This window comes from Ornithorhynchus anatinus, chromosome 21, assembly GCF_004115215.2.
Source record: "Ornithorhynchus anatinus isolate Pmale09 chromosome 21, mOrnAna1.pri.v4, whole genome shotgun sequence".
Lineage (NCBI taxonomy): Eukaryota > Metazoa > Chordata > Mammalia > Monotremata > Ornithorhynchidae > Ornithorhynchus > Ornithorhynchus anatinus.
This window is the reverse complement of record NC_041748.1, coordinates 3,708,724-3,734,158: the sequence shown is the minus strand read 5'-3', so window position 1 is coordinate 3,734,158 and position 25,435 is coordinate 3,708,724. Positions and strand designations below refer to the sequence as shown.

The following is a 25,435-nucleotide window of genomic DNA, read 5'->3' as shown; positions in this document are numbered from 1 at the left end:
GAAGAGATGGGATTTTATGAGGGCGTCGAAGGTGGGGAGAGCTCCCGTCTTCTGGATTAGGCAGGGAGGGACTTGGATTTACGTGCATATCCCTGCGTTCTTCCCGTTTCCCCCGTCTTTAATTCATTTTGAAGCCTGTCTCCGCCTGTAGACCGTAAACTCCCCCTGAGCAGGGATCACGTCCACCAGCTTACACTGTACCCTCCCAAGTGCTTAGTACGGGCTCTGCGTACCGTTAGCGCCCGGTAAATACCGTCGATGGATTGCCCGCGTTCCCAACTGGTGGAGCGGTGTGAGCGGGGGGAGAGTCGGGTTTTGGGTGGTACTTAAGCGCTTACTATGTCCCAGGCATTGTATCGAGTGCTGGAGTACTGCCCCGAACTTGCAGCGCAGTGCTGCCGAGGAAACCGACTTGCAAGATGGACCTCAGAGGAGGTGAGTTTCACTCTCGAACACGATCCGGAAAGCGGTGTTAGTCGAGCGAGTGGGGGAATGCCCGCCCAGAGTGTAGTTACTCTCCCTGCCCCCTCAAGCCTTACTGAAAACACGTCTCCCCCGAAAGACCTTCCCTGACTAAGCCCCGTTTCCTCTTCCGCTCCCTTCCGCGTCGCCCCGACTTGCTCCCTTTGTTCACCCCCCTCCCCGCTCCAAAGCACTCATGTCTGTGTCTGCAATTTATTTGTTTAGATCAATGTCTGTGACCCTGCTTTTAGACTGTAAGCTCGTTTTAGGCAGGGAATGTTTCCGTTGATTGCATCGCACCCTCCATCTGCTCCGTACACCCAGTAAGCGCTGAATAAATACGATCGAATGAGAGAATGAGCCCACGCCCACCTTCTCCCTCTGGCCTGGAACTCCCTCCGTCTTCATATCTGACAACCCGCCGCTCTCCCCGCCTTCAAAGCCTTCCTAAGATCCCATCTCCTCCAAGAGGCCTTGCCCAGCTAAGTTCTCATTTTCCCCACTCCTTTCTGCATCACCTGTGCATTTGGGTCCATTCCCTCTAAGCCTTTGCCCCTCACCCTCCGCTCAGCCTCAGAGCGTTTCGGTACGTGTCCGTAACTCGTTTCAATATGCGCCTCTCGCTCCAGACCGTCAACTCGTCGCAGGTAGGGAATACGTCTACCAACTCTGTTGTACGGTCCCGAGTGCTCGGTAGAGCTAAGCACTCCGAAAGGGGCCGTCGATTGGCTCAGGAGCTCAGTGGTTGCTTGGCACAGGTCAGATATTTGTGAAGCGTTCCATATTTTTGCAACTCCTCCTCACTCTTGGCTTCAAAGCTGTCCATCCCCTTGCCCCCTCTTACCTCACCTCCCTTCTCGCCTCCTACAGCCCAGCCCGCACACTCCGCTCCTCTGCCGCTCACCTCCTCACGGCCCCTCGTGCGCGCCTGGCCCGCCGTCGACCCCTGGCCCGCGTCCTACCTCTAACCTGGAATGTCCTCCCCGCTCACCTGGGGGAAGCAGCGTGGCTCAGTGGAAAGAGCCCGGGCTTCGGAGTCAGAGATCGTGGGTTCGACTCCCGGCTCGGGCACTTGTCAGCTGTGTGACTGCGGGCGAGTCACTTCACTTCGCTGGGCCTCCGTGACCTCATCTGTAAAATGGGGATTGACCGCGAGCCTCACGTGGGACAACCTGATGACCCTGTATCTCCCCCAGCGCTTAGAACGGTGCTCTGCACGTAGTAAGCGCTTAACAAATACCAGCATTATTATTATCATCTGCCAAACTCGCTCTCTTCCCCTCTTCAAAGCCCTACTGAAAGGTCACCTCCTCCGGGAGGCCCTCCCAGACTGAGCCCTCCCTTTCCCTCTGCTCCTCCTCCCCTCCCCGTCACCCCTACTCCCTCCCTCTGCTCTACCCCCTTCCCCTCCCCACAGCACTGGTGTGTGTTTGTACGTATTTTATCGCTCTGTTTATTAATGATGTGCACCGTTCTGTGGTTCTGTTTATTTTGATGGTAGTGATGCCTGTCTACCTGTTTTGTTTTGTGGTCTGTCTCCCTCTTCTACACTGTGAGCCCGATGTTGGGTAGGGATTGTCTCTCTCTGTTGCCGAATTGTACTTCCCAAGTGCTCAGCTCGGCACCCGGTGAGCGCTCGATAAATGTGCTTGAATGAATGAAAATAGATAAGGCATCCTGAAACAATTTATGACACACCTGTGTCAGTTGGAAAAGTGGTTGTCAGTTGGAAAAGTAAATGTTTCCTGTGAATCTCTTGGATTATTTTATGGAATCAATTTTTGGTTGCTCTTGGGAATCCCTTAAATTTAATAGTAATTATATTACTGTCTATTGTCTACCCGAGAGGCGGTGTTGTCTAGCGGATAGAGCCCTGGCCTGGGAGTTAGAGGGCCTAGGTTCTAATCCCGGCTCCGCCACTTTTCTGCTGCCTGTCCTTGGGCAAGTCACTTCTCTGCGCCACCGAGACCTCACCTGTAAAATGGGGGTTAAGACTGTGAGCCCATTGGGGACAGGGACTGTGTCCAATGTGGTTAGCTTGCATTCACCCCAGTGCTTAGTACAATGCCTGGCACACGGTATAGTAAGCGCCGAAGAAATACTCTTTTTTTTAATGGTACCTTGCAACATTTGGGTTGCCCCTTCCCTCGGCCCCAGAGCACCCACGTACATATCTGTAAATTATTTTAATTTTAATGTCCGTCTCCCTCTATATAAGATCCTTCTGGGCAAGGAGCATGTCTGCCGACTCTGTTACGTTGTACTCTGCCAAGAGCTTAGTATGGTGCTCCGCCCTGGGGCTTAGTGGATAGAGCACGGGCTTTGGAGGCAGAAGGACCTGGGTTCTAATCCTGGCTCCTCCACGTCTGCCGTGTGACCTTCGGCAAGTCTGTTAATTTCTCTGTGCCTCCGTTACCTCATCTGTAAAATGGGGATGAGAGCGTGAGCACCATGTGGGACAGGGACAGTGTCTGACCTGATGAACCTGTATCTACCCCAGTGCGTAGCGTGGTGCTCGGCACATAGTAAGGGCTTAACGAATGCTGTGATTTTTAATTATTAAGAATTATGATTGATTTATTGATTTTTTTTCCCTCCCTTCCCCCCAAAAGTTCGTAAGCACCTTGAAGGCAGAGTCTTATTGAACTTTCCCAAGCTCCAATATAGTACTGCACCCAGAGCGAGTCCTCAGATTGTGCTGAATGAGAGCATTAATTATGGCAAAAATATTTTACCGATGCCCATTGTGCAACAGCCTACTGTACTCTTTATATTGATTCCTTTTCTCGGTCCTCCATTTCTGAGATAAGTACTTGCTTCTCTTTCAGGGTTAACATCCTTTACTAATGACCCTGTATCTGGTCGGAAATCAGTCAATCAATGATATATCGTGTGCAGAGCGCCGTAATAAACGTGTGGAAAAGTACCACGGAACAGAGTTGGTAGACATGTCCCCATCTGGAACAACACTCAATTCCCAAAAGAAGTGGAACGCTATTGAGCTTATCATTTGATTTTTATGTGACAGATTCTTTTTTCATCAGTTCAACTCTGCAAGGTTTTTGTGTCTTACGCATTCTCCAAACTGTTGTCATTTGGACACCAAGATGCTCGACGCCATTCTTTTGCTTTTCTGTTGTATTTTTTATTTTTGCCAAAGTAACTCTTCGGTTTTAATTTTAATAATTTTTTCACTTTCTTGCTTGGCCCCTACAAGATTGAAAAACCGAAACGGCAAGCTTACATTTTCTAGGGAGGCTCGCTAATGTATTTCAAGATGTTTTAAGAATGTAGTTTATCGAAGTGGATATATTTGCTGGTTTGACAGAAGTGGTTGATTCGGGGAATATTGTTTCTTGTGGCCAAATGTTAAATATTCTCAATTGGAGAAAGATGGTTAAAAGTTCTACAAAATGTATGGACTTGAGGAATTTGGTTGTGCACACGGAAACCATTCCATAAGTGGATTCGAAGAGCGGTGGTTAATTTGTAAGATTTGATCGTAAAGATCGGAATTCTCCCTTGAAGTTCTCATTTATACCAGTTCCTAACTAAAAGCACTTGTTACTTTGAGGAAGGAGGTGAGCATGTGGGGAAGAACATTTGTAAAAACACGGCTTAGTGTTCGGTGTGAGTGGAGACGTTTGTCTCCCCCGATTAGACCGTAAGCCCGTCGGAGGGCAGGGATTTTCTCTATCTGTTGCCGATTTGTCCATTCCAAGCGCTTAGTCCAGTGCTCTGCACATAGTAAGCGCTCGATAAATCCTATCGAATGAATGAATGAATACTTTGGTGTGAGTGGAGGCATTTATTGAGGTGACAAAGGAATACAATATACACTAACTCTTTTAGTGAGTTGTTTCTTTAAGAGCCTGGTGGCCTAGTAGATAGAGCACAGGCCTGGGAGTGAGAGGACCTGGATGCCAACCCCGTCTCTGCTACTTGTCTGCTGTGACCTCGGGCAGGTCCCTTCACTTCAACACGATCACCTTGTATCTCCCCCCCCAGCGCTTAGAACAGTGCTTTGCACGTAGTAAGCACTTAAATACTGTTATTATTATTGTTATTATTATTATTGAGTTATGGCTGCCTCGCTCCCGTGATCCAGACTAACCCATCCTGCCATGTATCTGTCTTGCTCACCCCGGATCTTCCGCAGGATATTAGATTTTCACCGGAGTCCTACATAAACTTTTGAACTACACAGTTCACAGGCAGTCTCCACACAGAGTCAAACGCCATTTTCCTCACCCTACGTCGCAGTGCCAAATTCCCCACATTTTGGAGAAACGCTCTCGTTTTTATGGTATTTAAGCGCCCGCTGTGTGTCGGGCACTGTACTGAGAGCTAGGGTAGAGACGAGATAATCGGGTTAGACACAGAACCTGTCCCAGGTGGGGCTCTCAGTTTTAATCCCCATTTTACAGATGAGGTAACTGAGGCACAGAGAGGTTAAGTGACTTACCCCAAATCACTTGACATTTGGTCTCCTGCAAGTCCCGGGACTTACCCGATCATCAGCCGGGGATGTCCGGGGCCCGAGGGATTTCCTTACCCAGCCGGTCTCTTCTCTTCCTTCCTGGGCAAGGCTGAGGAGGCAGGGCAGTTTGTCCAGAGCTCCGATGTGGGACGTAGCGCGACCTGGTGGATAGAGCATAGACCGGAGTCAGAAGGACCTGGGTTCTAGTCTCGGCTCTGCCTCTTGTCTGCTGTGTGACCTTGGGCAAGCGATTTCACCTCTCCGGGCTTCGGTTCCCTCATCTGTAAAATGGGCACGAAGACCGTGAGCCCCATGTGGGGCAGGGCCCGTGCCCAACCCACTCTGCTTGTATCCACCCTACCACCTGGCGCAGTACCTGGCCCATAGTAAGTGCTTAACAAATACCATTATTATTATTATTAATAATAATTTAATAATAATTCATTTTCACCAACTCTCTTCTTGACCCACTACACTGTTGCCCCTCTAGACTAAGCTTCTTGTGGGCAGGGAAATTGTCTACCAAGTCTCCCGATTAGACCGTAAGCCCTTCAAAGGGCAGGGACTGTCTTTATCTGTTACCGATTTGTACATTCCAAGTGCTTAGTACAGTGCTCTGCACGTAGTAAGCGCTCAGTAAATACTATTGAATGAATGAATGCTCTCCCAAGCGCTTACTGCAGTGCTCTCAACGCAAGAATCACTCACTAAATTCCATTGATTGCGTATATATATGTGTGTGTGTGTGTGTGTATATATATATATATATATACCCTGCATGTGTATATATATGTATATATGTGTATGTGTGTGTGTATATATGTGTGTGTGTGTGTATGTCTGTATGTATACATACATATATGTATATATGCACAATCAGTGGTATATATATCCCTCTTTCTCCCCGATCAGATGACACCGTCTTAAGTCATCAATGATTTCTTCTCAGCCAAATCCAACGGGCTCTTTCCGGCCTAATCCCGCCTGGCCTCTCGGATGCCGTCATCACGCCTGACGTATCTGCCTGCAATCCCTTCCCCTCACTTAAACTCTTGGGGCTGCGGGCCGTGCCGCGAGGCAGAGGCCGTGTTTAATTGCCACCCGTCTATTCTCTCCTAGCGCTTAGCACAGGGCTCTGCACACGGCAAGTACGTAATAAATAGTATCCCTACTACTGCCTCAGACGCGTTTTAATGGCCTTTGCCTCTTCGATTCGGTTGACCACCCTCTCTTGGAAACTCAAAGATATTGAGTGCTTACTGCGTGGACAGCACTGTAGTAAGCGCTCGGGAGTTGGCAGACACATTTCCCGCCTGTAATGAACTTATCAGACCCCGCTTTTGCCGGGTTATTCGCCTGCTCCTCCTAGCTCCCCGGCAGCTCCTCCTGCACACAGCGGGTTGTTGATGCCATGAGTAAAATAGCCTCATTTTCACATCTTGGCCGGTAAAAGGAGAGATGTGACATTTCTGCCTCGGCTCTAACCCGAGATTACTTGGAAAACGCAAGAACCGTACTGCCGGGATTAAAAAGCACCCACTTGTTTTCCTTGAAAGAGTTGAGATTTATTTATAATCGGTTCCTCTTCAGTTTCAATTTCAAACCTTCCGAGGTCCCATTGCATTTGCCTCTGAGAAAATATTTGAACAAAGCTGATTTCAAGATACCGTATAATTGTCTCCACCACGATTTTGGGGGCAGAAGTAGACGATGATGATGATTATGGCATTTAAGCGCTTACCGTGTGCCAGGCCCTCCACTGTGCTTCTGGGTGGATGCGATTTGAGGAAGGAAGAGCAGAAGAGTGAGAAGGGGAAAGCAGGGTGAGGGAGAGGAGGGTTTATTCCCACAGGCTGCCAGGGGAGATGGGGGAAAGCGAGAATGGGCCGGCGCGGTGGGACTGGCTGGAATTCATTCATGTGGTGTTTGAATGCAGCACCTGGGAGTTTCTAATTTCAAATCAGAGGGACAAGTGAGAACGGGCCAGCCCAGCAGGAGAGGCTGGAGTTAATTCATGGGGTGTCTCTTGTGCGGCTTCTTGCCTTTCTCTTCTTAATCCCTTCCTTACTCCCCCTCCTTTCTTTTTTTCTTACGTTCTTCTCCTCCCCTCATTTCAGGACTTAATTCTTACGTGGCACACACATTAATGGAGAAGCAGCATGGCGTAATGGCTAGAGCACGGACCCGGGGGGTCAGAAGGTCGTGGGTTCTAATCCTGACTCCATCACTTGTCTGCTCTGAGACACTGGGCAAGTCGCTTCGCTTCCCTGTGCCTCCTTTACGTCATCTGTAAAATGGGGACTGAGACTGTGAGCCCCAGTCGGGACAGGGACTGTGTCCAACCTGATTTGCTCGTATCCACCCCAGCGCTTTGTTCAGCGCCTGGCTCATAGTAAGCGCTTAATAAGTAGCACAATTATCATCATTCTTATATGACCCGCACAATAGCCCCTCTTATGTTTTGGTGACGTAATTGAGCAAAAGGGCGGCAGTAATGTGAGTAAATATTGTGAATGTGGTCAAGTTGGAAAAGGAAGGTGTGTGTGCTTTTTGGAGGTGATGTTTTTAAGCATTCAAATGTCAAAAGGTAGGATTCACCTCTGGAACACTCCTTAGAACATTTTTTGTCGTGATTTCCAAGTGTACAATGTGTACATTTACTAAGCCCGGTTAGAGTGCTGTGCGCACACAGTAACAACTCTGACTATAATCTGTATGCAAGGCTGGTTCCAGATGGCTTATAGAGCCTAATAAAATTAATAATGATAAAAATTACCATATTTGTTAAGCACTTACGATGGGCCAGGCACTCTTCTAAGCGCAGGGGTAGATAGAAGATAATCGGGTCGGACACAGTCCTTGCCCCACACGGGACTCACGGTCTGAGGATGCAGAACAGGCACCGAATCCCCATTTTGCAGAGGAAGAAAGTGAGGCCCAGAGAGTGCAGCGACTTGCCCGAGGTCACACAGCAGATTAGAGCCCAAGTCCTCTATCTCCCAGACCCGTGCTTTTTCCGCGTAGGCCACCCTTCTTCCCGATGTCAGAGGGAGACAGCAGTTACAAATATTGGAGTTGCCCAGCCCAAGTGAGAATTTATAACGAAAATAATAATTGTGATATTTGTTAAGCGCTCACAGTGCCATAGACTGTACCAAACCCCGGGGGTAGATACAAAATAATCTGATCCCACATGGGGCTCACAGTTTAGGTAGGAAGGAGAAGAGGTATTGGGACCCCCCCCCCACCACTCCCCACCTTTGCAGATGAGGGAATTGAAGTCTGGAAAAGTGAAGTGATTTGCCCGTATAGGGTAATACATGGCTCTGCAGAAACCGGGATGGCTCTGGAAGTCTCTAGGTTCAGGAGTAGTCCAATAGACTCCCGTGTAACGTAATGCCATCACTCAATGGTGTTCATTGAGCAATTTGCACGACGCTTGGAGTGCTGCAGAAACCCCTGCTGTAATGAGGTAATGTCATACAGTAGGCTCTCAACCCATTTTTTACAGTTTCAAATGATATATACTGAGCGCTGGGGTGGATACAAGCAAGTCAGGTTGGGCACAGCCCCTGACCCCTTTGGGCTCCCAGTCTTAATCCCCATTTTTCAGATGAAGAAACTGAGGCCCAGAGAAGTGAAGCGACTTACTACCCAGGTCCTTCTGACTTCCAGACCCGTGCACAAACCATTAGGCCACGGTGCTTCTCAAGTGCGATCGGTGGTATTTACTGAGCGCTCACCGTGGGCAGAAAGCACTGTCTTGAGGATTTGGGAGAGTAAAATACAGTAGACTCGGTCAGTCCCCGTCCTCATCCCTATAGGATCGCATTCGGTTTTAGTCTCCGGAGGACTTAGTGTACTGCTCATTACATCCTGTCGATTGCTGGCGATTGGGGTGCGGTGACTCTTTCTTTCCCGTGGCCGATGCCGGCCTCTTTTCTACGCGTATAACTACCGTTCCCTACCCGTACGCCAAAGTGGTCTCTTGCCGCCCCGGTCATTCGGTCAACGCTGCTGTCGCATCACCTGCGGTGTTAGAAAAGCCCTTGATTTGGGGTTTGCTGAAATTCCAACCCCGCCCAGCGCTGTAAAGGCCTAGAAACAGCCAACTGGGAGGGAAGGAGATCCGGGGCCATGGTTCACACAATAGTGAATTGTCGCCTTTGTTGATTCCTCTCCCTTAAGGTCAAGATCTAATCTGCCACTTGGAAGGAATGCAGAAGAATTCATTCCTCATCATTTTGGTCACCTCAAGAGTTAACTCCGTTTCTGAGGTTTGAAGCCTCCCCTCCCAGTTCTTGTGTGTCGGGATAGAGCCTTGTTCCCATGGAAACTCATGGAATACTGCATGTTTCATTGCCTTTCTCTGAGTTCCGATGGGTGTATGTGTTTACACACGGGCATCCCCTCAGCCCCATTCCTCCTTATAGAACGTCTACACGGAAACAAGCAATTTATAGGACCCTTTTGGACAAGGTAAAGATTGCACGTTGGCAATTCCTTAAAAGAGCAGGGGTTGCCTTGTGATTTTTTTTTTCCCCCCTCTTTTTGGCTGTCACAGGGTGTGAAACATTGTTGCTAAGCATATCGATTCAAGTAAACCATGTCTTTTTATATAAAAAGAAAATCTTTGTTCGGCGTGCCTGTTTTTTCCAAGGGTGTTGCGGCATTTAGGGGAAAAATCTTGAACTGAAAGGTTACTTTCCAGCAGATTATCTAGTGCAGCAAAAAAAAAAAAAAAAAAAAATCCCCCCCCCCCCCCCCCACGGATGTATATTATTGGAGTACTCTGAATGGTAGGAAGCCGAGCAACCCTTTCAAGTGAAAAATTGATTCCTTGGATGCTTTTAAAATGGTACATGAGGAAAATGGTAGATTTAGAGGAAGAAAACCCACCGACATCTGCCTGGCAGGCGTTTCCCGGCCTCACCCGTCTTGTTTGCAATACGAACCACAGGTTGGAGTGTGCAGGGTCCTAGAGGAGACCACTCGCTCCCTTGTCCGTAACGAAGGGCACAATGCACGAATGGCAGAAAAAGGTGGGGCCTCTCCTGCGTTTCTCTAAAAAGACGTCGACTACTCCCCCCTGACCTGAAGGTGGGCCGTTTCATAAAATGCATGAGCGATTGGTGAAGGTTTAGATTTATTTTTTCCATTTTAGCAATTAAAAGGAAAATATTAAGACGGCACGCTTACGCACGTCGTTTCCAAGACGTAGCCGTCTAGGTTCTGCTCGAGGGTTTGACCGGTATAACTGGAACCCGGCTGCCAATTACGTGTGGGAGAGCTGATTATTATTTTTTTTTAAATCCGGACGCTCAATAAATTATTGAGACAAAAAGGAAAGCTTTCTCTCTTTACACCTGGGCATCTTGTACAGACATACACAGAGGCACACAGAGCCACCCCCCGGTCATTTAGCCGGTGAGAGCACAATACACCGGCAAATTCCTAATGAAAAACGGGAATCAGACCTTGCGTGTGGGACTAGATGGATCGGCAGGAAGAATTCTTTTTTTTTTTCCTCCACCTTGCTTCTGGGCTGTGACCACCAGAAGATGATGATGTCACCTGGTAGCTGATTGGTCGTCCCAGCATCTAGTGCAGGGAAGAGAAAGCAAGATGCCGGCACAAACCGCCGTGGCGGATCCGCGGTGGTTTCTGCCGCTTCTGAGCGGGATCCCGGATTAGCATCGCGGCGGGCGCGCGGGGCCATGCGGGCCCCGGAGAGCATCGTAGCGTGAGGGGGCCCCGAGAGCTTTCGGAGGAATGAGGCGGCTGATTTGCAAGCGGATCTGCGATTGTAAGTTGCAGAGCCCGGGCGACGGGAACGAGACAGGGAGGGCGGGGAGGTGGTCTGGCAGGAAAATGCCGACCGAGAAGGGGCACCTCTCCGCCAGCCGGCGACTGGTGACTTAACGGTCGATTTCTGTTTCCCGTGCGGAGGGGAGGCCCGTTCCCTGTAATGTCTCTCCCGGGCGACGTTGAGTTAGATGGTAGAAAATGATCTCTGTGTAACCAGGCCAACAGGGTGTCAACGCCTGCTATGTCGAGAGGAGCTTTATGTCAATTTTTGGGGGTGGACCATCTGCCAGGCCGGGCCCGGGAGGAGAGTGACGACCGCCGGTTTTTACTCGTCGATCCGTGGACCTCCCGGGAGACCGCAGCCCAGTTCCGTTCTCAGACCCCCATTTCCAACGTCTCGTTGCAGATAAAAGCTTTGACGATGAGGAGTCCGTGGACGGGAACAAGCCATCTTCCGCCGCTTCAGCCTTCAAGGTCCCCGCTCCGAAAAAACCCGGAAACCCGGTCAACAGCGCCAGGAAGCCCGGTTCAGCGGGAGGACCGAAGGTCGGAGGTAACGGAGATCTCTTTCTGGCCTCGTTTTCGCTGACCCCGACCCGGTCTGCCGCGGGAACTTTGGGGGAAAGATGTTTAATTCATAACTGCAGCACGACTGCAGATCGGAAACCCCAGAGGAGTGTTGCAAGGAATGCTAAAAGGCCCCGCGGTTTTGAAAAGGACGAAAAGACTGGAGAATGCTAATGCCCTCCCTGTGAGGGCACGTAAAGTAGCTCCTGCTCTCGGATCCGAGTTTATTCCCGAAATAAGCGCGCCCGGGTAAAAATAGAACAGGAGTTCCACTTGGGTAGATTTTGGGAACTCTCTTGGGCCTTCCGGTCATTATTTTAATCTTTTTATGGTATTTAAGTGCTTACTGTGTGCCTGGCCCTGAAGTAAGCGGCAGAGAAGCTACAGGCAAATCAGGATGAACGTAGTCCGTGTGCCACAGAAGAAGAAGAAGAAGAATAATGATGGTATTTGTTAAGCCCTTACTCTGTGCCAAGCACTGCTCTAAGCTCTGGGATAGATAGAAGGTAGTCAGGTTGTCCCACGTGGGGCTCACAGACTTAGTCTCCATTTTACAGATGAGGTAACTGAGGCACAGAGAAGCTAAGTGGCTTGCCCAAGGTCACACACTAAGAGTTGTTTGATGGATATTAGACTATTACTGGTTAGAGCAAGGAGATCGGGAATTTGTTAGGCCCTATCCTTTCCTCCGTTGCATTTTCTGGGTTAGTTGTTGGTGTTCCGGGGCAGCGTTGACAAGACAGAAATGCTCCCACTCCATGGGGCTCACGGGCTTCTCCCCCATTTTCCGGATGAGGAAACTGAGGCCCGGGGAAGTCAAGTGACTTGCCTGAGGCCACGCAGCGAACCGGTGGCGGGGCCGGGATTAGAACACCGGGCCTTCTGACTCCCAAGCCCATGCTGTGTCCACGAGGCCACGCTGCTTCCCGGTTATTTTTCTTCGTTATTCTCAGTTGTGGCAGAGATGTTTGTTAAAGGAATGGAATGCGAGGCCTTCTTCTAAGAACGATTCAAAGTCTTGCTCCCTAAAGCTTTGGTCACAGCACTAGAGGCTGGCGGGTAGACAAGGAAGAATCGCGTCTCTTAGGTGTAGGCCTCAGTCAGGCGAAACCTAAGGAAAATGATCGGAGATTAACATCTTATTGAACTCCTGTTGAGATTTTGCTGCATATAGCACATAAGCGTATTCTGCCGAACGAGACCGTATGCAGTAATGGGGGAAGAAATCGATTTTTGGACCACACGGAGACAGAATCCATTTCAGTTGAGATCTGAGCTTCTACTGGAGACGTGATGAAATGTGACATGAGAATAAGAAATATTTGGTGGGTGAAGACTGCCAGATTTTTTATTCTTGCGGGGTACGTACGGTTTCCCCGTACAACCCGTATAATCATTTGATGTATTGGCTTCCCGTCTTTGAACTAGAGGATCATCTCTCCAGTGAAATGGGAATTGTGGGTTGGGTTCTGTTTGGTGAAGACAGCATTTTTTTCGCCAGACAGCCGGTCTCGTGTAAATATTTTGTGCGGCTTTAACCGATGTCTTTTATAGAAATTATTTTTATTTTTGACCTACCTTCTCTTTGAGCAAGATTTTCATTTGAACAGTGTAATTGAAAGCTGAAGTGCCCTTTTAAAACGTTTTTAATGAAATATCGAACCTTTGGAATGCCATATTGCCTGAGCCCAGCTTTTTGGTAATTTATCACTCCTTTCATTGCCATGCAATGAAAGCCTCTAAATTCCCTTGCTACAGCAGCATTATCGCAGGGAGAATCTTCTGTTCTTCTCAGCGTTTCAACTAGAGAGATGAATAACAATCCCATACCATTCTTTAACATTGCCTAGCATCGTCTTGTGTTTTCCTATAGCGTTCTTAATTCACATAATATCGTTTGTGTCTGTCTTGAGACGGTACTCTTCGTTAGACAGTCTGAAATGTTCTAACTGCAGCCAGAATTGTCAGTGCAGCCACAATTTTGCAGTCCTTGTACAAAACTATCTGTCACCAAGTTCAGTTCATTTTGATTTTTCATGAGTCTTCACTTGAATGGAAAGCCCTGTACTATTTTTGATGTAAGCTTTTAATGTGATGCTAGCCTAATTGGAGTGTTTTGGTATTAATTACCTTTAAACCCACAAGAAAGGGGTTTGAATTTGTGTTAGAAATTTACTAGCGATGTCAATAAAATCTTGCGGCAGTATACAACACACTATAACTCTTGGTGTGAAACCTCGTTTTTCCATCACTTTTACTGGGCCTAAAATCCCAGGAAATGTTTCTTCCAACTCTGTTGCGTTGTATCCTCCAAAGCGCTCAGTGCAGTGCTCTGCACGGAGTAAGCGCTCGATAAGTACAGTCGATTGACTGGACCTAGAAGAGATATCCTGATCACTTCAGAGCTTCCGTGCCTCCCGGGTAATTGTCCAGAGCTAGAGTTCTTCGGCTGGTGGTCGAGAGGCCGTCTTGGCCCTCTGCTTGTTTCTTACCGTTGCCAGACCTCAGTTAGGTCCGTCGATTGTCCTTTTTTCTATCTAAGAAAATATCTCGTCGCCAGAGAGGCTGCTTTTGGGTGCTCGTGAAGCTGATGCCCTCCTTGGCTGGCATTCCTCTCGGGAAAATTTATCTTCCGATCCGTTTGAAAATTAATTGCAGGTAGCAGTTCCTTACTGTCAGCCAATGAGAGGCACTGATGACCCGGGAGCAATCTGGAATCACGGGATGCTTCAGAAAACTCTTGTGTTTTCGCCGGCAGACTGGTTGGTCTCCCCTCTAGTCTTTCTTCCAGTATTGCTTCATTTACCTGTAGTTAATAAGCCACCGCGGGTCCCAGAGGAAGCGGCGTGGGCTAGTGGATAGAGCCCGGGCCTGGGAGTCCAAAGGACCCGGGTTCTAATCCCCGCTCCACCGCTTGTCTGCTGTGTGACCTCGGGCCCGTCACTTCACTTCCCCGGGCCTCCGTTCCCTCGTTCGGAAAATGGGGATTAAGACCGTGAACCCTACATCAAAGAGGGACTGTGTCCAACTTGATTAGCTTGTATCTACCCCAGAACTTTAGTACGGTGCCTGGCACAAAGTAAGTATTAAAAAAATACTAGTTGTTTTTTAATAAAGCTAAAAAAGTCACCCCTCAAAGAATGCAGTTTCCTTGTTACTTCACCAAGGAGGCTGCATGTTCAGTCAAAAGGCAAAATTGTCTTGCCAGTTGCAAGAGTTATACTTGCTTATTGCCTTTAGAAGATCGAAGTGCCTCTCCCCAGAGAGGGAGGCACAGGGGTTTTAATAAAGTCATTCCTGCCTGCTGAAGGCTTCCCTTCCTTCTTTAATTCTGTTTCACCTCTATTGACTCGATAGTTTTATCTGCTGATCTGCCAAGCGAGCTTCTTTCCTTCATAATTTTGGATAGATGAAGCAAAACCTCCCTTGGAGACAAGCGCTGGTCTACTCGAAAGACCTGAGGAGGAGTTTGAATTCACTGCCTGGGGACTACTTGCAGAGCACTTTGCTAAGAGCATTTTTCAGGCTCTAGTACCAGGCCAGTTGCCAGTGTTCTCTTCCATAAGACTGTCCTAAACTAGAGTCCAGGTGCTTGACTCCTGAGCCTGGGTCAGTTGGTTTAAATGGCTTTGAAGTTTTGCCTGGAAATGGCCCTGTTGAAATCGGACAACAGAGATGCGGTGGTAGAGATGAGTCAGTCAGTCAATGGTATTTATTGTTATGATCATTATTATCAGTGGTATTTATGTGCTTACACTGTGTCAGACACTGTTCTAAGTGCTGGGGTGTGTACAGGCACAGGACCGTCCCTGTCCCACGTGGGGCTCACACTCTTAATCCCCATTTTACAGCTGAGGTAACTGGGGCCCAGATAAGTAAAGTGACTTGCCCAAGGTCACACAGTAGGACTGTGGCAGAGCTGGGATCGGAACCCAGGACCTACTGACTACCAGGCCCGTGCTCTGTCCCCTAAGCCACTCGGCGCCATATGGCCGCCGCCGGTGCCGTGGCCTCTCTGGGCCCGGCGGTGCGAACAGTCACCGGTTGGTGTGGGCGGCGGGGAGGATTAGATGAGGCAGCTGTTGGAAAGACGCAGGAGCGGGGCCTAACGGATAGATGGGAGTCTGAAGGACCTGGGTTCTAATCCCGGCCCCGCCACTTACCTCTGTGCTTCAGTTCCCTCATAAGACTGTGAGCCCCACGGGAGGCAGGGACCGTGTCCGACCTGATTTATTTGTATCCACCTCGGGGCTCAGTACGGTCCCTGGCACTTAACGGTTACCACGGTTAATATTATTATCGTTATTTATTATCGTTACCTGTGGGCTTTCTCTTACCCCAGCCCCGTTCTCCCTGCTTTGCAGCCTTTTTCTCCCTTGCTGCCTTCTCCCATCTCGTCTCCCTTCTCCGCTTCCCTCCCTTCTGCCTCCACTTCCCCCGGCTTGTGGCACACCGTCCCCACGGTCCGGAGGCAGCGGTCGGTGGTTAAGGCGGGTAGGAGGAGATCCAGGTGCGGGACGGGGTCACGCTTCCTCTGCCGAGCGTTACCCTGCCGTCGCCACGTCCTCTGTGCCCGCAATGGCGCCTGCGGCCACTGAGGGGGGAGGAAGGTCGAGTGGGATGGGGAACCGTGGAGGCCACGGTGGGGTTGGCAGTAGGGCCGGAGGAGAGGGCGGGCCACTCACGGGAGTTGGGTTGGGGCTCACTTCGTGTAGCTCATTCATTCGGTCGTATTCATTGAGCGCTTACTGGGTGCAGAGCCCTGTACTAAGCGCTCGGAAAGTACAGTCTGGCAACAGAGACGATCCGTAACTCAACAGGAAAGGGGGAGAGTAGCTAACTTCTAAAAGCCCCTCGGAAGGCAAAATGAGCCCGTCTCACGGGGACTCGGAAAATGACGGAACGCGTCGTACGACGCGATTCTTTTTAGCAGTGCTGGTAAATACCTTCGGTTGGAGAGGAGATCGAGCCACCGTCAATGAGATGTTTTTGAACGGTCTTTAGTTGGGTGCGTTCTCATCGTTAGGAAGAATTGATATGACCATATGAAATAGCATGGACGATATTGAATTATTTGGCATTTTGGCTCATCACCCGACTGTAAGCACACTGTGGGCAGGAAACGTGTCTGCCAACTCTGTCCTATTGTACTCTCCCAAGCACCTAGTACAGTGCTCAGCACATAGTAAGTGCTCAGCAGTAATGGTCTTTGTTAAGCTCTTACTATGTGCAGAGCACTGTTCTAAGCGCTGGGGTAGATACAGGGGAATCAGCTTGTCCCACGTGAGGCTGACAGTCTTCACCCCCATTTTACAGATGAGGTAACCGAGGCCCAGAGAAGTGAAGGGACTTGCCCACAGTCCCACAGCTGACAAGTGGCAGAGCCGGGATTCGAACCCATGACCTCTGACTCCCAAGCCCGGGCTCTTTCCACAGAGCCACACTGCTTCAGTACACCCCACCGATTGATTTTTTGACTAAACCATTGATTCATTCATTGAGTCGTATTTATTGAGCGCTTTCTATGTGCAGAGTAGTGTACTAAGCGCTTGGAATGTACAGTTCGGCAACAGAGAGAGAGAAAATCCCTGCCCAACGACGGGCTCACAGGCTAAATGACATGCAGGTGACATGAAATATTGTTAACTGGGAAATGGGCTTCCTATCATTTGTAGGTTTCTGCTCCTGAGAAGCACTGTGATGACCTAGTGAATAAAGCACAGGTCTGGGAGTCAGGAAGACCTGGGTTCTAATTCCAGCTCTGCTCTTTTGCTATGTGACCTTGGGCAAGTCACTTCACTTCTGTGCCTCTTACCTCATCTGTAAAATGGGAATTAAGACTGGTAGCCCCATATGGGACGTGGACCGTGTCCAACCTGATTAGCTTATATCTACCCCAGTACTTAGTACAGTGCCTGACACATAATAAGCGCTCAACAAATACCCGAAAATGAACAGCAGCAGCAGCAAAAACTTGTTAAAAGGATAGCCACCCCTTTCAAAGGGGCCGGAAGTCAGTATGTGGTTATAAAACAGGTTAGGTTTCCGGCAGAAGAAGAACTATCAGGGGAGTTCCTGCCAACTCACGATGCGGTGTCTCCCCAAGGGATACCTGCGTTGCACCCGACTGTGCCTTTTCCTCACCTCTACAGCCGTAAACAACAGTGGGCCTCACATTTAACCTTGGCTGAAGCTCTGACTGGCAGCCTGTGGAAGAAAGCGTGCGTTTGGGGCGCAGTGACTTTTTCCAAGGCGCGGTTTAGCTGGTCGCTTGGTGTTCTTAAGCCGAGAGCCTTGTGAGGGCCGGAGGATATCGTTATTATTTGTTGCTATCCCAATCTAGATGGTAAGTTCCCCCTTCTAGACAGTAAGCTCGTCGTGAGCGGGGAATGTGTCCGCTTACCGTTGTGTCGTACTCTCCCAGGCGCTTAGTACAGTGCTCTGCACACAGTAAGCGCTCAGTATAATTGAATGAATAAGATTTTGAAGATCTTTCATTCATTCATTCAATAGTATTTATTGAGCGCTTACTATGTGCAGAGCACTGTACTAAGCGCTTGGGATGAACAAGTCGGCAACAGATAGAGACGGTCCCTGCCGTTTGACGGGCTTACGGTCTAATCGGGGGAGACGGACAGAGAAGAACGATGGCACTAAACAGCGTCGAGGGGAAGAACATCTCGTAAAAACAATGGCAACTAAATAGAATCGAGGCGATGTACAATTCATTAACAAAATAAATAGGGTAACGAAAATATATACAGTTGAGCGGACGAGTAGGGCAACCCATTTTCTTCTCAACATGGGGTTCTTCCAGATTGTAATCCTGCATTGCAGGAGAACTGACTACCATGAGGTTGACAAGCGGTACTCTAGGAGAGAAATCAGCTTTTGGCTCACGATCTTTTTTTCTTTCTTCGGCTCACGCTTACAGGGTGAGACCTCTTAAAACAGGGCACGGTTGTTTACGGTTCCTGCCTAGGTGTCTCCAATCCGAAGTTCGGAGCCTAATATTTTCAACAAATCTTCATTCCATCGGTATTTACTGAGCTGTCTGTGCAGAGCAGCGACTTGAACGCTGGTGAGAATGCAATACCATTGACCAACACAGTCCCTGCCCTCAAGGAACTGAGAGCGTACGATGGCTGAGCAGGGGTCACCCTGAAAAATAAGCAGTCAGAAGGGGGCCCCATTACTTTGGCCCCATGTGAGGTCTGACCTCCTGTTTTCTCCCAATTTTCTTTTGTTCTCCTCCCCCTTAAAACAGTGAGCCCCATGCGGGACAGGAACTCCGACTCCCCTGATGATCTTGCATTTCGCCCCTGCACCTCAGAGCTTGGCACATAGGAGATGATAATAATAATGATGGTATTTGGTAAGCGCTTATTATGTGCCGAGCACTGCTCTGCGCGCCGAGATAGATACAAGGTAATCGGGTTGTCCCACATGGAGCTCACACAGACAAGTGGCGGAGCCGGGATGAGAACCCACGTCCTCCGATTCCCTACCGCTAGGCCATGGGTGCTGCTTCTGCTTAACAAATATTATTACTATTATCACTGTAATTATTGTTATTACTTCTACCGTATTTCAAGGATCCACCATGCGAGAGAGTCTCAGTAGCACTCACACACTACAAGATTCATTCTCACTGTCAGCGGCAGCATCTTTAAAACAGCAGAAAAACTCTGCTTCTGGAGACATGGCCTCCTTCCTTATTAAACTCTGTCTGGCATATAACGTAATTGAGGACTAGATGGGTGCCATGGAGATGATAATAGTAATAATAATTGTATTTCTCAAGTGCTTATTGTATCTCTGGACTGTAAGCTCGCTTTGGGCAGGGAGCGTGTCTGCCAGTTCTGCTGTATTATATCCTCCTAAGCACTTAGTACCGTGCTCTGCACACATTATGCACTCAGCAAATTCCATTGATCGATTATGTGCCAAGCACTGTGCTAAATATTTGGGTAGATAGATAAAAGGGGATCAGTTCGGACACAGTCCCTCCCCCACCTGGCGCTCACGATTGAAGTAGGAGGCGAGAACGGGAATGTGACCTCCGTTTTACAAACGAGGCAACTCGGGCACCGAGAAGTGAAGTGACTTGCCCAGGGTCGCACAGCGAGCAAGTGGCGGAGTCGGGATTTGAACCCAGGTTTCTCTGATTCCCAGGCAGATCTTATTTCAGACCCTGAGGTGGGGCTTAGGGTCAGAAGATGGACTGTAGATATTGGTTTTCTCTCCTGCGGCCCAGATATCTGAGCTCGATCCCGGCCACCGGTCATTCAGTCAGTGGTTTTCAAGGAACCTTCCTCGGAGTTTAAGGTTACTGTCAAGGATGCCCTAGAGAGGCGTCCTGCTGAATTTGAGGGATGTAGTTATATCTGTTGGTATTTGAATCCATGTTGTTATCGCACCGAGCTGGTGCTCATGGCAGATCAGCTTTGCTGGGTGGCACGCGTGTGGAGGATGAATTCACCTGTATTTTTTGAGCACTTGCTCTGTACAGAGCCCTGTACTAAGAGCCTGGGAGGGTAATAATAATAATGATGATGATGGTATTTAAGTGCTTACTATGTGCCAAACACTCTTCTAAGGCTGAGCACTGTCGTAATGCAGTAAGGTAGAGTTAGTAGACACGTTTCCTGTCCACAAGGAGCTTAGCGGTGTAGAGGGGCACTGTAGTGAGCACTTGGAAACGGGCACTCTAACAGAGTTGTTAGACACATTCCCAGTCCACAAGGAGCAGAATTCCCAAGCACCTGCCTGTGGTGAACTGAGATGGGACACGTTAAAAGCGGGAAGGGCAAAATAAACTGTTGTACCGACAGAAATGCAGATTGTCAGTGCGACAGAGCGGTAGCCTTTTGGAAGACAGCAACAACAGGCAGACCCAGCCTGTAGCGCGGCATGCATGGGATGGACTATTTTGTCCAGCCACACCTGCGCCAGTGGATAATAATAACCGTGGTACTTATTAAGCGCTCTCTATATTCTGAGCACTATCAATCAATGGTATTGAGCACTTACTATGTACAGAGCACTGTACTAAGCGCTTGGAGAGTACAGTACAACAAAATTACCGGACACATTTCCCTGCCCATAGTTTACGATCTAGAGAGGGATCGCAAGGGTAGAGGCAAGATAATCAGGTCCCGCTTGGGGCTTGCGGTCTAAATAGGCGGGAGAACAGGGATCGAATCCCTGTTTTGCAGATGAGGGAACTGAGGCCTAGGGAAGTGAAGTGAATTGCCCGAGGTCACCCAGGGGACAAGCAGCAGAGCCGGGATTGGAACTCAGGTCCTCGGGCTTGATAGGATATATCGAGCGCTTTCTCTACTGAGAGCACTGTACTAAGAGCTTGGGAGAGTAAAATAGAGTGAGACACAATCCCTGCCCTCAAGGTACTTAAAATATAACACAGAAGTCAGACAGTAAAATAAATTCTGGGTAGGTGACAAACCAGAATATAATCAATCACCCAATGGTATTTTATTGAGCACTTACTGTGCAGAGCACTGTATTAAGTGCTCGGGAGAGTACAAGACTTTACTGACTGTAAGTTCGTTATGGGAAGGGATTGTGTCAATTATACTGTTCTTGCGTACTCACCCAAGCACTTTTTACAGCGCTCCGCACAGTCAGCGCTCAGTAAACACGAGTGACCGATTGACTACAATTCAACAGAGTCGATAAGACGCGATCCCTTTCCACGGGACCTGCGTGTAAATTCCGTTGGGGTTGTAGGAATCCCTAAGAACTTGGGTGTTGGGATGAAGTGCAACAGTGAGGGAGCAGGAAGGGGAAAGAGGGCGAGCTTCCTGCAGGAGATAGGACTTGGAATATGGGAAGAGCGGTGGTCCTTGGGGCGCGAAAGGGCAGAGAGTTGAGGCAGGAGGGGAGAGTGTGAGCCAAGGAGTCGACGGTGGGAGACCCGGGATTGAGGTACCGTGAGTAGGTTGGTGCTAGAGGAGCCGTGTGTGTGTGGGGGTGGGGGTTGAATTGTCGATAGCAGGGGAGCGGCGAGGATTGGGCGGAAGCTTCCAGACCCCGGTGTAGACCGGAAAGAGCAGAAAATCCTCCTCGCTAGTGTGGAGCGAGCTGGCGTTTCCTTGGCGACTAATCGTGGCACCTTCCCGGCTCTGCGGAGAGGCTCTGGAGCAGGTTCAGAGAAAGGTCAGGCCCCTCGCTCCGGCCAGAGGTGCTCTGGTTTATTTTCTCTCTGTCCCCTTCGGCTCCTCGCCCCCAGCTCGGTAACGTCAGAGCCAAATGCCGGTCCCCCAGCAGTCCGTTGCAAGTCGAACAGCTTGCTCTCTTCTGTGTACCCACCCCGGGGGCACGTTGAGATGCCCACAGGGCCCGACAGGAAGCTTGATCATTAGCAGTGACTATTATGCTTAGTGAGTACAACAGTAATTCCTCCTTTGATTTTTTTTTTCTTTCTTAATCCCTCTTCTCCCAGGAATTTTAGGTGATGTAACTGTGAACCCCAGGTGGGACGTGGACTGTGTCCAACCTGTTCAGCTTGTATTTGCCCCAGCGCTTAGGCCCTGGCACCTAATGAGCGCTTAACAAATACCACTTATTATTAACATCCTAAGCTCCCTGTGAATATCAAAAAAGGTTCTCCCTGTAATTTCCAAGACTCCCAGTGGTGCCGCCGCTTTTATGTCTTGGCCCGTTTTGGAAACGAATCAATTTTGGTGTGTGGAAAATCACCAGAATTCGGGTAGGGGCCCGTCGCCCTTGCAATCCTATATTTTTTAAGAATGATTGTGCAGCCTTGCTTCCCAGGGAGGAGACTTGGTTCCGTATCTCCAGCCAGCAGAGATTCCTAGCCTCCCTGTAGGCATCTTGATCGCTTCTCTGCCTGCTTTTATTCTGAGTGCATCTCCTAAGCATTTCCTGTCTCAGTTGCCATAGAGACATGGCGTAGAGTGCTGGTCACAATATGAAGCAATAAGGAAGGGTTTGGTCTTCGCTTTCAGGGGCTAGGCCTTTCTTTGCCCCCCCCTTTTCCCGGTATTTAAGAGCTCACTATGCGCCAATCTATAGTATTTATTGAGTGCTTACCATGTGCAGAGCACTGTGCTGAGCACTTGGGAGAGTACAGTACAGCGGAATGAGTAGACGCGCTCCTTGCCCACAACGAGCGTAAAGTCTAGAGGCGACTTTACAGTCACTGTACTAATCGCTGGGGTAGATCGCAAGGGTTGGACACAGACGGTCTCACCTGGGGCTCACAGTCTCAATCCCCATTTAGAGGTGAGGTAACTGAGGCCCAGAGAAGTGAAGTGATTTGCCCAAGGTCACCCAGCAGACAAGTGGCCGAGCAGGGATTACAACCCAGGTCCTTCGGCCTCCCGGGCCCGGGCTCTATCCGCTAGGCCACCCTGCCTCTCTTTGAAATCTGTCTCTAGGCTTAAGAGTAGATGTGTTCGGGCTGTGTTTCCTTCCCCCCTCCCTCCCTGCTGCCCAGCCATTTCCAGCGAGGTCTAGTTGTGCAGAGCCCAGTGCAGTAAAAGATGAGCCAGTTAGTGGTCCCGAAAAAGCAACCCCACGGCAACCAACTCTACCGTGTTGTACTTTCCCTAGTGCTTAGTACAAGGCTCTGCACCACACAGGAAACGCTCAGTAAATACGATCGATTTGATGTCTCCCGCACATTTCAGTGGCTAGGACTTGGTTGGCTTAGCTATTTCACACAAGCACTAGGATTTTCCCCACAGTCAATCAGTGGTACTTACTGAACACTTAACTATGTGCAGAGCCCTGTGCAGAGCTCTTGGAAGAGGACAAAAGAGTTCATTCAATCGTATTTATTGAGCGCTTACTGTGTGCAGTGCCCTGAACTAAGAGCTTGGGAGAGGACAATAGAATTCAGTCATTCAACTGTATTTATTGAGCGCTTACTGTGTGCAGAGCACTACACTAAGTCCTTGGGAGAGTATAACGTTAGACACATTCCCTGCTTACAGCATAGAAGAGAGTTAGCAGACACGTTCCCTGCCCACAGGCGACCCTCCAAATCACCCCTTCCGTATTTCGTGCCCATTCTTGCCGGCTTTGTCACCTGGTGTTGGTGCCCAGGACTTGTCATTTTTTTTTTTTTTAACGGTACTTAAGCCCTTACCAAATGCCAGGCACCGTTGTAAGCGCTGAAGTAGATACAAAGTAATCAGGTCGGGCACCGTTTGTGTCCCACAGGGGACTCGCTATTTTACAGAGGAGGGTAACGGAGGCGCAGAGAAGTGAAGTGACTTACTCAGGTCACACAGCAAAGACATGGCAGAGCCAGGATTAGAACCCAGCTCCTTCCCACTCCCAGGCCCGTGTTCTATCCACTAGGCCAGGCTGCATCTCGTGCTTGGGAGAGAACAATATTAGCGGACACACTCCCTGCCCAAAACAAGCTTACAGTGTACAGTTGAGCTTGCAGTCACCGTACTAAGCACTTCCATCATTATGATGGAAGGAGGATTGTGTTTCCTCACTCCATAGGAATCCCCGAGGTTGATCTAGGTCCACTTTGAGCAGCTCCAGACAAATTCGCTAATCCTTGGCCAAAAGAGACATCTATCACCCGTAAAATCCTAAAAAGTTGGAAAGGAGAGAGGCACCCCGAGAGCAAAAACACAGCTCGGCCGGGCCGACTGTAAGGGATTCTGTCCGGGCCACTTGCTTTTCCTCTCATTAAGAGTTCGTTATTCTGTTCAGCCCTCATATCGCCTAGATATTCCAGTATGGGCCATAAATGAGTCCAGTGCGGTTTTAGTTCGTTCGATTCCCGCTTAACCAGATATTTCTTCCCCGCAGAATAGCCAGTGCACTTTTATCATTTAGAAAGCATTAACAAACTTTAACCTCATTAAAGTTCCCTTTAAATCAGTAACTTCATCGGAAGTACGTGGAGTGTCCAGGCTTTACTTTTCTGACTCTGTCTCCCTTAGTCACCGTTTACCCAAATCCAATTTTAATGCCACGTTTCTAAAACGAAGGGAAATTGAACGTGGGTTGAGGCAACGACTCAAGAAGGTGTTCCCGATCTGAGAGAGGTAATTCTACCTGGGGGATTTTCTCTTTTTTGCTTTTACGTTTTCACCTCGTTAAACACCCTCCCTTCATTCCTGCCATCCCATGATAACATTCCTGATGGCGCTGCTGAATTTGAATATTAGTACGTGTTACGGAACTCCCTCATTTTGTAATGGCTCTAGGCTGCATGTTGCCTTCTGTGCATGTAGAAGGAGCCTGGCCTAGTGGATAGAGCACGGGCCTGGGAGTCAGAAGCCCATGGGTTCTAATCCTGGCTCTGCCACTTGTCCGCTGTGACCTTGGGCGAGTCGCTTCACTTCTCTGTGCCTCAGTTACCTCATCTGTAAAATGAGGATTGAGACTGTGAGCCCCACGTGGGACAGGGGATGTGTCCAACCCAATTAGCTTGCCCCCACCCCAGTGCTTAGTGAAGTGCCTGGCACACAGTAAGCGCTTAACAAACACCATAATTATTTTTATTTATTATTAGGCATTGGGTACACAGGAACCCCCAACATAGTAAACACAGCTGAGGTGTTTTAATAGACTGTAGACTCTAGACAGATCTGTAGTTTCTATTAATGTCTGCCTCCCTCATAGACTGTAAGCCCATGGTGGGCAGGGAATATGTCTGCCAACTCCATTAGATTATACTCTCCCAAGCGCTTAGGACCCTGCTCTTCACACGGCAAATAATAAATACAGTTGTCACGTTACTCTCCTTCGACTCTAATTCCAGATCGCATCCAGTTCTCTGATGCGGGGGGCTGCATATTTGCCAAGTCGCCTGTTGAGAAAGTTTGCGCTCATAGTTTTGTCCTCTCCCGATGGCACGCGCTGTCTCACGGGTTGAGACTTCCACTTTTATAGTTCACGGTAACCATTCGTTCATTCTCGTATTTATTGAGCTCTTCGTGTGTGCAGAGCACTGTACTAAGCACTTGAGAGAGCACAATTTAGCAATAAGCAGCCTCACTCCCTGCCCACAAGGAGCAAAGAAGTGGACATTTTCGGGTGACATTCCCCTAAATCCTGAGCAACGCTCTTTTCAAAGCCTGCAGTGAAATCACACTTTACAGC

General features: G+C 49.1%; 1 protein-coding gene and 1 long non-coding RNA gene across 48 annotated transcripts in view; one reads left to right on the top strand and one right to left on the bottom strand.

Annotated features, from left to right (window-relative positions):
* The window catches only part of CLASP2 (cytoplasmic linker associated protein 2), a 175,354-nt gene that overhangs the window by 66,944 nt on the left and 82,975 nt on the right, over positions 1-25,435 (top strand). For 24 of the 47 annotated variants that reach the window (XM_029048859.2, XM_029048857.2, XM_029048858.2 and 21 more), the window contains exons 8-9: positions 349-435; positions 11,157-11,303. In XM_029048859.2, the coding sequence (XP_028904692.1) occupies positions 349-435; positions 11,157-11,303 (234 nt within the window). Of the gene's footprint in view, positions 1-348; positions 436-10,561; positions 10,749-11,156; positions 11,304-25,435 lie in introns of those variants that run through there. The other 23 variants (XM_029048864.2, XM_039915112.1, XM_029048870.2 and 20 more) reach the window with 5 other exon arrangements.
* Positions 3,460-9,267, bottom strand: LOC120639080. The gene is made up of 3 exons (XR_005661260.1): positions 8,911-9,267; positions 4,973-5,103; positions 3,460-3,672 (listed from the first exon to the last, which is right to left on the bottom strand). It is a non-coding gene; the product is annotated as an uncharacterized LOC120639080 (long non-coding RNA).